Source organism: Alexandromys fortis, unplaced genomic scaffold, assembly GCF_014885135.2.
Source record: "Alexandromys fortis isolate MF-2015 unplaced genomic scaffold, M_Fortis_MF-2015_v1.1 scaffold_225, whole genome shotgun sequence".
Classification (NCBI taxonomy): Eukaryota; Metazoa; Chordata; class Mammalia; order Rodentia; family Cricetidae; genus Alexandromys; species Alexandromys fortis.
Window position 1 is genome coordinate 579,025 of NW_026068119.1, and position 11,453 is coordinate 590,477.

Consider the following 11,453-nt stretch of genomic DNA (forward strand, 5'->3'; position numbering starts at 1 on the left):
ATATATATGAAAGGTAGACAGAGCTACATCCAACAGTACAAGGCAAATGGACATGCAAGTTCCAAGTAGACTGGGGTCCACTAAATGTGTTGTTCTATCACAGAATGGAAAGACGAACCTGTTCAGATGTATGAACATGGATGGACCTTAAAAATGGTTTATATTAAGCAATAGAAAGCAGACACAAAAGGAAATATTGTATGGCATTCCATTTAAATGGATCGTCTCCATCAGGCAAATCCATGGGGACAAAAACAGTGTAATGGTTGCCAGGAGCTAAAGGAAGGTAAGTGGGGAGTGGCAGTTTAATGGGTATCAGTTCTCTTTGGAGGCAATGAATGCACTCTGGAATGACAGAGCTAGTGGTTGAACATTGTGAATAGATGAAATATCACTAATAGCACATTCTTCATGTGTATTTTACCACAATGAAAATGAAAGCTGTTCCGATGTCCACAGAGACCAGGGATGTCCTTACAAAAGAGAGGAAGGCTGAGAGACAGCTCCAAAGTTGGGGCTTAACCAGAAATGGAAATGCAGATATAGACATTTTTTTCTTTCTGGTTTTTACACAGTGTTTCTCTGTGTAGTCCTGGCTGTCCTAGAACTCACTTTGTAGATCAGAGTGTCCTCAAACTCACTGAAACCTGCCTGCCTCTGCCTCCTAAATGCTAGGATTAAAGGTGTTGGTGACCACCCTGCCCAGATATTATCTTTAAACTCCTGTTCCTCTTTTCTTTGCCTTCCAAACACTAAGATTACAGGCTGGGTCACCACATGCTTGCAGCGTGAAAGTTCTGAGATCCACAAACATACCAATGCCCCATTCCATCTACACTAAATAAAAGCCACCAATTTGAGTATCCTATAACCACTGTTGCTGGGTTTTGTTTTTGTTTGTTTGTTTCCTATTTTATAGGTTTTTTTTTTTTTTGAGACAAGGTTTCTGTATTGCCCTGGCTGTCCTGAAACTCAGAGATCAACCCGCCTCTGCCTCCTGAGTGCTAGGATTAAAGGAATTAGTCACTATGCCCAGCTGTTGCTGAATTTAATTACGAATGATTCCTAATTTGAGATCATGAGGGGGAGGTCATGAAGTGGAAAATTGAGTAGAGGACTTTGGGGCACCCTGACATTGACTGGTTGGAAAGTAAAGTCATCAAGAGAGAGAAGCAAGAGCAAGAAACCAGATTTGGGAGGGGTACAGGTTAGATGGAAAAGGAACTGAGGGGTTGGGGCAGATAACTCATGAAGCTTACTCAGTCTGATAGGCATAGCCTTCCTTGGAAGCTCTTGCAGAGGTGGATGGGGGCAATTCAGGACACCTGCTCCTTTTGTTTCTGTTTTTTGTTTGTTTGGTTTTTGGTGGGGGTGGAGGGGCACTTTGCCCGGTAAGGGATGGATGCTGATGAGGACTAGTGGAAGAAAAAAAATCTTAAAGCCAGTGATAGGGAAGGGGCAGGGAACAGGACCCTGTGATCGTGGAACCACGCAGTGGTGGCAGATATGCAGGGGCCCCAGGAGCGGCGGCCCCGCCTTCTGGATCGGAAGCTACAGACAAAGGGAGTGTGGCGGAGGCTGCTGCTGAGGATGCGGCTGTGACTGTGGCGGCAGCGGCAATGCGGGGGGGGGGGGGGGGGGGGGGGGGGGGGGGGGGGGGGGGGGGGGGGGGGGGGGGGGGGGGGGGGGGGGGGGGGGGGGGGGGGGGGGGGGAGGCGAGGCATAGGCAGGTGCAAAGAGGTATCAAAGGGATTCCCAGAACAGGTCCCCCGTCTCACCACTCCCATCCCCCACCCCCGCAGTGTCAGAGAGTGCCTCTTTGCGCTCTGGGCTGGGATGCCTTCCTACTAGTCCCGGGTCTCCAGAAACGAAAGAGATGGGGCCAAAAGAAAAGAGCCCTACCTCGGGATATCCTGCAAGGCCTGAGAGTTCCTATAGGGCTTGAGAAATGGTCCTTTGCACACTCATGAATAACATAACCAGTGAAGCTACATCATTTCTAGGGAACTCGGGTGCCACAACCAGCCTGCCCCACTCTTCAGATGAGGAATCTGAGGCTGGGAAGAAAAGAAGCCGGAAGTTAGCCTCCAGTTCCCCACCGACCTCCTGATGTACACAGGAGAGATGCTGGAAGCCTAGGCCCAGACAGCTATTATCGGGATGTCAAGTTGAGCCAATCAACAAAACGAAAAGAAGAAATCCCCGAAGAGAAGAAACACAGCAGGTACTCAACAGGAGGGTTTATTGTCCCCTCCCCCCACCTGCCCCTGGTCTAACAAAAGTCTCCAACTCAGGGTTTCGAAGACTGTCAACTTCCAAAAAGAATAAACACCTGCATGTTCACTTTACCCAGCTCTTCCCACAATGCACCTGCTTTCACTTACTCATATTTGCAGAAGCATTAGAACCACTCTATTCACTATATCATATAATTTATCATCAATCCCACCTGACACTTCTGAAACTCTTCAATTGTACCATGACATCCTTATAATTTCTTCTAATCCTGGATCAAATCAAGAAGCACACTTTTGCCCCTTACCTATTTTGTTTAAACCAATTATTATCACTTCTTCCTTTCACCTTTCATGACATGGGGCTCTTGGCACAGCTCTTATAGAAGAATATACCAAAATCTACAGTTGCTGACTTGTTCTCTGTGAGAAGATTCAGGTTAAATATTTTGGCAAGAGCACCAGCCATGTGATGACAGTGTACTCACTTCTTCCCCACTGTATTCCAAGGTTAGGGATGCCCAGCTTCATCACATAATCCAGGTAGTGGCTGCAAATAAGGCCCCCTTATAAAGCACACTTTGTGACAGGGTATTGCCATGAAGCTCCTGCCTCTGCTTCCCCAATCTTGGGATTACACATGTGTATCACCATGCCAGGCATAAGGTGCACTTTCTCTTTTTCACAGGGGCTGACCCTTGCCTGATTGAATTATTCCACTGGTGGCCATGAAATGCCTTAACCTCTAGCATGGACACAGCACACATTCTATCCACATTTGCCAAGCCGGAAAAGGGTATGGCTGCTCATTCAGCACTCTCAACCTCTCTGTATACATACTTTCTATCCACCTCTCCAGGGCTGGCAAGCAGAGAAGGACAAGAGAATTGCATCTGTGAGATCTTCTGGAGTATTTGAAGTGGGTATCTTCAGAGTTGCCTGTATGTTCTAAAGGAATGTGGGTGGGAGCTGGAGATGGCTCAGGTTAAGAACACTGACTGCTCTTCCAGAGAGGTCCTGAGTTCAATTCCTAGCAACCACATGGTGGGTCACAGCCATCTGTAATGAGATCCAGTGCCCTTTTCAGGCCTGCAGGCATGCATGCAGGCCGAATCTTGTATACATAATAAATAAATAAATCTTTAAAAAGGGGGGGTGAGTGTGGGTGGTGAAAAGAGTCAGCTGCACATAGAGCGTACAAGCATAGATCTGATTTAGACAATGCCCTCTGGGTTTCTAATTTAATAGGTCTGTGGTAAGGTCTTACCATTTATTCGTAAAAACACTGCACTTCGGACACTGAAGTAATTTGAGACTTCCACTGTCCTTTTCTCCAAAGTTTCCATCTGAAGCTCTCAAAGCAACAGGAAAGCAACCCCACTCCCAGCTGTGAGAAGGAAATGCATACTCCGGAAACAAACAAACACCCCCCCCCATCACCCTTAATCTGGATTTACATTTGAACAAGGATCTTCCTTCCTTGGAAGTGAAGTCAGGCCTGGGGAGTGGGAGGGGGATAAACCTGGGGTGAAGGAGGGGGTCATGAATTGAGAGACTCCTCCACAAAAACTCCTTTAGAAACCAAATCAATCTCCAGCACTATCTCCCTTCCCAAAGCTGTCTCGAAGTTGACTGAGATCACCCTCTCTGCCTTTCCAGAGGCCATCTGACAGGAAGAAGGAATGCCCTAAGGTCAATAGCTAACTTCCTGAAAGCATGCCCTTTGGGTGTTTGTTCAGTTTTCCCTTGCACAATAAATAGCTGCCAGGAGCCAAAGTTCCCAGCACCTTCAGATAACCTGGTAGAGCAAGGGCAAGGTTCACAGTTAGCCTAAAGCAGAATGATGTTATCTGCTCCCAGCAGTAGTGAAGATCAGATAGAATGCTTTATGTAAAGGAAGGTATATTGACATCTGGGCCTGCAACTTCTCAGCCTGTTCCTAAGTGCAAATTATGGGGCTACTCTTGTCCCTGTCCCTCTCCTAACTCATCCTGCATGTTATACTTCCTCATAATTTGAGCCCTTTCCTCTGTTTTTTACTTCCCTTTTCTTTCATAGTAGAGAAGCTCTCAGAATAAGATCACTAGAGTCTTCAGTCACTAGAGTACTGTTTCTCAATCAATTGAATAGGTTGCAGCAACAATGATGACTTCTACCTCTGGTATTGCAGGAGACCCAATGCTGACCCAATGAAGGAGGTACGTTCAAGCTGCTTTCATCAAGTGCTCTCACTATTCCTTAACAAGTGGGGGAAACTGAGACACAGCCATGTAGGGAAATTGAAACACATGGACTTGCCCACAGGTAAGGGTTGGGGGCAGAACTACTCTTACCTACTTACCACATCAACCTGATGGAGGAAAAGAAAACAACTAGACCATGGAGATGCCGCACAGGCCACAGGGCTAAAAATAAACACATTTACTGAGGGGTGTACATGTGTAAACATGACATTCTTTGTTTTTAAGTTAACTAAGGTATTTACCATATGATAACTGCATGTGTTTGGAATATGAAGTGAAACAGGTTTTGTATATTATGTCTACATACCTGGAAAACCATGGTAGCAGAGACATTGGTGATTGGTGTCATACCCTAGGATCTGGATATCCCTACTGCACTGCCCCTCCCTGCAACTACTATTTTCCTGTCAATTTATTTCAAAGTATCAGACAGCCCTCAAAACTCAGAAAAGGGGGCTTAAGAGGTTAAGAACACTGACTGTTCTTCCAGAGGTCCTGAGTTCAATTCCCAGCAACTGCATGGTGGCTCACAGCCATCTGTAATGAGATCTGGTGCTCTCTTCTGGCCTGCAGGCATACATGGAAACTAACACTGCATACATAATAAATAAATAGATATAGATAGATAGATAGATAGATAGATAGATAGATAGATAGATAGATAGATATTTTTAAAAACTCAGGAAAGGATGCAAGGTGGCAAGCAGATCCAAATTTCTTGAGCTGGGCAGTGGGAAGGAGTCTCCACCAGATCCAACAACTGGGATGGAGGCTGTCACAATAGGCAGTCAGCAAACAAGTACTGGAAGAAAACCTTTCGAGACCACCTAAAGCTGTCAGGGAGGTACTGACACAAGCCTTTAATTCCAGCACTCAGGAGGCAGAGAGAGGAGGATATCTGCATTCAAGGCCAGCCAGGGTTGATTACAGAGAAACCCTGTCTGGAGGAGTGGGGGTGAAGAGAGCTGGCTTAGTCTTAGGCCTGTCCTAAACTCACCCTTCCTCTAATGTTGTAGGTGGGCATAATGCTCCCCGAAAGGATGGGTGGCTTCCAGTGGAGAGCAGGCACCTTTGTGGAGTCTGATTTACTAAGCCAATACATGTTAGGTAAGCTAGCACGTCAGAGTCAGAGAAGGAATGACAAGTTTAGGAAGACCAGGACAACAGGGAAAACAAAGAATTTGGAACCAACCTGATGAGACACGTGAATGACAAGAGGGCCTGCTGGTGTAAAGGGTGGAGGCTGCAAGCAGATCAGGAAAGGTTCTTTTGCTTTGTAGCATGGTACCAGATGCATCCTGATTCCAGTTTTCCACTCTTCCTTTCCCATCATGCAGTCATTTTTTTAATCAAGAGAAGTGGTATATTCCCCCTTTTTTTTAAGAGTAAGGCCTTGTTTTTCATAAGGATACTCAATCTGCTTAAGTATATTAGAAGGGCACAACTGAAATAATACACATAGGCATGAAGTTCTGACATGCTAAAGGGCCTGTAACAGATCTTATCAGTCAAATAGATAACAACATTACACAACCATCTCAATAGTGACAGAAAAAGCATTTGACAAAATAACCTCCCATTATAAAAACTTTTAACAAACCAGGGACAGAAAGGAACTTCCTCAACCTTCTAAACCCAGTAGCCAGGTGGTAGTACACACCTGAAACTTTATATATAAAGTTTTGCTTGGCAAATAGAAACAAACTTACTTATACCCAATTCGGATGCATTTTCTGTTCCTTGCCAATCTGTTGTGACTTGAACCTCCACTACACTATTGAGTGGATATGGTGAGAACACACATCCTTGCCTTGTTCATAATCTGAGAGAGAAATGTGCTCACTTTTTTTCTACCAGTAAGGAGGGTAGCTATGGATTTTTAATTAACAATTTAATTTATGTATATGCATTATTTTGCCTGAATGAATGCACCACATGCACTTCCTGGGTGTTCCCCTAGTCATCAGAATCCCTAGAATTAGGGTTACAGACAGTTTGAGCCACCATGTGGGTGCTGAGAATCAAATGTAATTCCTCTGGGGAAGTACAGCCAGTGTTTTTAATTGCTGAGCCGTTTCATCAGCTCCTGCTCTTATTTATTTAAGTTATTGTTATTATAATAAAGGATCATGTTCTGGAGTAGAGGTCTCAAATTCTTGATCTTCCTACCTCAATTTCCCCACTTGTTAAGGAATAGTGAGAGCGCTTGTCTGCAGTGGATGACCTGATGGAAGCAGCTTGAACGTACCACGTGCCTCCTTAATAGTTAACACTGAGTCCCCTAGGATACCAGAGGTAGAAGTCGTCATTGTTGCTGCAGCCCATTCAGTTGACTGAGACACAGAACAGGACCTTTTTTAACATCCAGTGACTGAAGACTGTCCTATCTTATTCAGAAATCTAGAAAACAGTTGCAAGCCTGGCATAATGGTTCATGGACTTGAGAATTGAGAAATTGAGGCAAGAGGACTGTTCTAAGTTTAAGCCCAGCCTGCTATATAAGTTCTAGACTAACCTGGCTTTAAAAGGCTGCCCTAAAAAGAAATTTCACTTACAATAATATTAATTAAGGATAAAATACTTGGGTTGGAGAGATGGTTTATCAATTAAGAGCACTGGCTGCTTTTGCAGAGGACCTAGCTTCAGTTCTCAGGACCCATGTAGCTCACAAATGTTCATAATGTCAGTTCCAGGGGTCCGTTCAGTGTTCTGATGCCCTCTGTGGCCTCTAGGGGCACCAGGCCACAAACTGACGCACAATTAAAAATGATGAGATGATTAAATCCTAACAAATTTAACAAATACAAGCCATATTTGAAAAAAAAAAAAAAGACCTGGCCCAAATAAACAGGCAATACTCTACAATCTAAGCTATGGATTCAATTCCACACCATCAAAATCCCAGTTTATTTTCAGAAAACAAGTTGATCCCAAAATTCACAAGGAAACAAGGGACCCGTAGAGCCAAAATAATCTTTAAAAAGAGAAAATTGGGCTGGGTGGTGGTGGCACAAGCCTTTAACCCCAGCACTTGGGAGGCAGAGGTGTGCAGATCTCTATGAGTTTGAGGCCAGCTTGGTCTACAGAGACTCTATAGTTACTAGGAAACCCTGAACCCTGTCTTGGAAAAAAAAAGTGCAAGAAAGAAACTTGGAGGACCAACTACTTCCTAACTTCAAAACTTCCTAGAATGCTCCATCATGATAGCATAAAGACAGACACTTATATAATAAACACAAGAAAACTGCTCTACAGCATTTAGCCAACAGATGTGCAAACCATCTAATCCACAATGAGAGAGCTGGGGGTACGGCTCCATGGTAGAGCTCTTCCCTAACTCATACAAGTACTTAGCTTCCATCTCCAGCACTACATCTGAGCAAACAAAAAACCCACAAAAGATGGCTATAAACCCATTAGATAGCTATAAAGATCACCAGAAATTAAAAGTGTTGATAAGCATGTGGAGAAATTGGTACATTGCTCGTGTTAGTGTTACTGGGAAGAAATGACTGGAAACTACTATATGATCCAGTAACTCCATTTTTAGGTATTACTCAAAAGAATTGAAAGCAGGGATTCAGACATTTGTATACCAATATACAATGCTATTGTAGCATTATCCACAATAGCCAAAAGTACTGAATTGTATTCTTTCCAAAGATACATTGTATGCCTGTGAATTTGATGTTAATAAAACTATAATTTTCTTTTAAGTTCTAGTGTCATAGTGAGAAAGTCTCTACAGGCCAGTTGCAGAGGCCATGAATGAAGTCACTTTGAAAGAGACAGAAAAGCCGGGCGGTGGTGGTGCACGCCTTTAATCCCAGTACTCGGGAGGCAGAGGCAAGCGGATCTGAGTTCGAGATCAGCCTGGTCTACAGAGCTAGTTCCAGGACAGGCTCCAAAGCCGCCATAGAGAAACCTTGTCTCGAAAAACCAAAAAAAAAAAAAAAAAAAAAGACAGAAAAAAGGGCACTCAATGTGGATAGCGCACATGTTTAAAAGATCTTGGGAGGCAGGAAGAGATACTGGAAACTGCCAGGGTTTTCAGGACAAAATTTGCCATCTGATCTGGTAGGGTCCAGGCCTGAAGGAAAACTCTCCTTGAGGCCCACAAGCTCCTCGCCTGGGCTACCTAATAGCTTTCACTGATTTCCACATATTGTTTCTACATTCATTCCTTTTGTTTTTACTTAGTTTGAAAGAATAGTTCTTGCCTTTTAAAACCATCTGGTCTGCCAAGGAGAACCAAGAAATTAAAGTTTATTTCCAAATTTTAGAGTAGCATCCCACGGGAGCTGAGCACCGAGGATGAAGACTGTTTGTTCTGCAGTGGCCTCCCTTCTAGCCAGCCACCTAGCTGAGGGCAAGTTCTTTCTGTGAGACGTGGGGCTCTCTTTTAATAAGTCCATCAGGGACTCTCCTACCTAAGGGTCACCCCAGCCTTCCGGCTCATTGAAACCCCAATAGAGGCAGCCCTAGTTCTGGAATCCAAAGGGTTTTTACTGAACTCCTTTTGTCGGTTCCAGCTAGGTCATTCCAGATTCTTAGTCACTAAAAGTGTGGCAACGGACAGGTGAGGGAGGTGAGAGCTCCAAACAGTGGGAACAAAAGAGAAAACAACAGTGATGGGGCGGGTTTGGCTGAGGGAATTGTTAGGGAGGATAGAAAAAGGGAGGCCACAGAGACAAACAAAAATGACCGGAAGCGCCTCCTCCAACGTGGCGCTCCATGCCCACCATTTCTTCCCCCATTACTTCCCATTCTTGCTAGTAGTGAAGGTAAGATCACAGCAAGAATGTTGGGCTCCCGAAACCACCTCAATACCATCCCACTACTATGACTGACACCATCTCCCTTACTACTCCCGCCGCGTTCCTGAAAGGAATTTTTCCACTATTCGTCCAGGAGTCTACAGGTTCTCTCTGAGCCAACCCCTCCGGCGCGCACATGTTCTCTGGTTCTAATCAACAATCTGAGTATCAGCAAACTCAGTAGCGGAGACACAAGTCACTTAAACTCACCTGTCTGCGCCCACATCTGCGCCCATCCTGATCCTCCTTCTGATAACCTCAACCACTCTAAAATTAGACCTTGTGCGTCGCGTCTCAGTGAACATCATCCGGGACACATTTCTCTAAACAACTCGCAGGGTGCACACAAAAAGTACACACGCGCGGGGTTGGAGAGCCTCCGCGTACACAGACAGAGCACAGGCACGCACTCACGTAGTTACGCCACGCACAAGCAAGGAAACCCACTCGTGGCTGAGGGGCTGGGCTCAGCTCAAGGTGCGAGCGTGCAGCACGTAGGGTGGCTCCTCCTGCAGCACAGGAGTCGCTCGCATCGCCCTCCTTGTCCTCAAGGCCTGGCAGGCCAAAGCGGATGCTAACAGGCAGAGTGCGTGCTGGGCACCACCTATCCCGGAGTCACCCATTCACCCAAGATGACCGAGGCCCGGGAGTCGACAGTCATGACTGGGTCAGACCAGTGAGTTGGATGTGAAAATGGGTACCCAAACCCAGCTCGATTGTCGACGTACTGAGTCTGGCAGGCCAGGACGGGATTCGCCTTTTGGCTCGCGGGAACTCTACAGTTTCTTTGGTTCTGAGTCCAACCAGAGGAGCATGTGCCGGGGAACCCAGCCCGTTGCTAAGCAACCTCCATCCCGCGTGGGCCACTGAGCGTCTCTCAGTTATAGGACAAAATCCTAACTTCCCACCCGGGCTGATCTGGACACATGGTTCGAAGTCCTTGGTTGGGGTGCCTGGTGATGTACCTCGAACACCTATCTCCACCCCGTTCATGCCATCCCTAGCTGGTTCCCACAGGGTGCCAGCACCCAGCAATCCATAATATGAGGGTGAAATCGACTTCCTACCTTTTCCTCTCCGAGCCTTCTCGTCCTCCCACACCTGCCTCTCCGCCTCCACGTGGCCCTCCCCTGGGGTTTACAGTTTTCCTTGGCCCGGTTGCGCTCCTCGCCCCAGCAGCAGCCCAGGCGCCCTACCTGAAGCATCACTTTATACTGCTCCTCCGGTTTCTGGACCACGCACATATTACATCCCATGGTGCTGGCCGGCGAGGGAAAGAAGAGGGCGGGAAGAGGAAGGCGTCTTTCACTGGCGGACGCTTGGGACCACGGGTCCCGGCCCCGGGCTCCGGGCCATACCCTACCCTACCGCGGGGGGCCGAGCCGCCTAGCAGGGGAGGGGGGCACGCCCCCAAGAGGAAGGCAGCTCCACACCCCTCGACTTAACTCTTAGCTGGCCAAAGCCAGACACAGGCATGCTCCCTCGTACCCAGCCAGGGAAAAAAGGGCAGCGGGGGATGGGCGGGCGCGCCGGGCGTTGCCTGGCTACGCCCCCCCCCGGAGGCGCGGGGGCACGCCTGGCCTCCGGGGCCTTTAGGGGCCGTGGGCCACGCGCCTCCCCGCCCGCGGGGCCCGCCGCTGCCGCTGCCGTCTCCGGCTCCCGCCCATGGCCGTCAGCCCCGGGAGCCCAGCCTCCGCGCTTGGCGCCGCGGCCCGGCCCGCCGACAGAGGGGCGGCCAGGCCCGCGCCAGCTGCAACCTCTCAGGGTCCCGCTTCTCGGGCTCGCAGGGCCCTTTCAGACCCTGACACGCAGCCGGTCGCTGGTCTCCAGCTTCTGCCTGGGACGCCGGGAACGCGCGCGCGCGCCCGCAGCGGCGGCGGGGGAGGTGTGCGGGGATGGGGCGCACGCGCGCGGTAGAAGACTAGGGGCTGGGTGCGGGCGGGAGCGGCGGGGGGCCGCGAGAGTCGGCGCGGGAAGCTGGGGGCGGGGCCTAGGTGGCAAAGGGCCCTGGTGCCCCTGGCACCCGATGACGCCTGTATCCGATGGCCAGGTGTTTAGCGGACCTGTCTGATAGGTTCAGCCCTGAGAAAGAGGGTCCGGCTTGAAGAAGCCTCCCTGGACTCCTGGAGAGAGTTAGGAGTAAGGAGAGGCTATTTTAC

At 48.0% G+C, this 11,453-nt stretch overlaps 1 protein-coding gene across 1 annotated transcript in view; it reads right to left on the reverse strand.

The window, feature by feature from the left end:
- The window catches only part of Pdzd4 (PDZ domain containing 4), a 26,862-nt gene extending 15,716 nt beyond the window's left edge, over window positions 1-11,146 (reverse strand). Inside the window, 1 exon segment of the mRNA XM_050125067.1 lies at window positions 10,491-11,146. Coding sequence (XP_049981024.1) covers window positions 10,491-10,550 — 60 coding nt within the window. The 5' untranslated portion in view covers window positions 10,551-11,146.
- Between the last annotated feature and the right edge of the window lie 307 nt (window positions 11,147-11,453).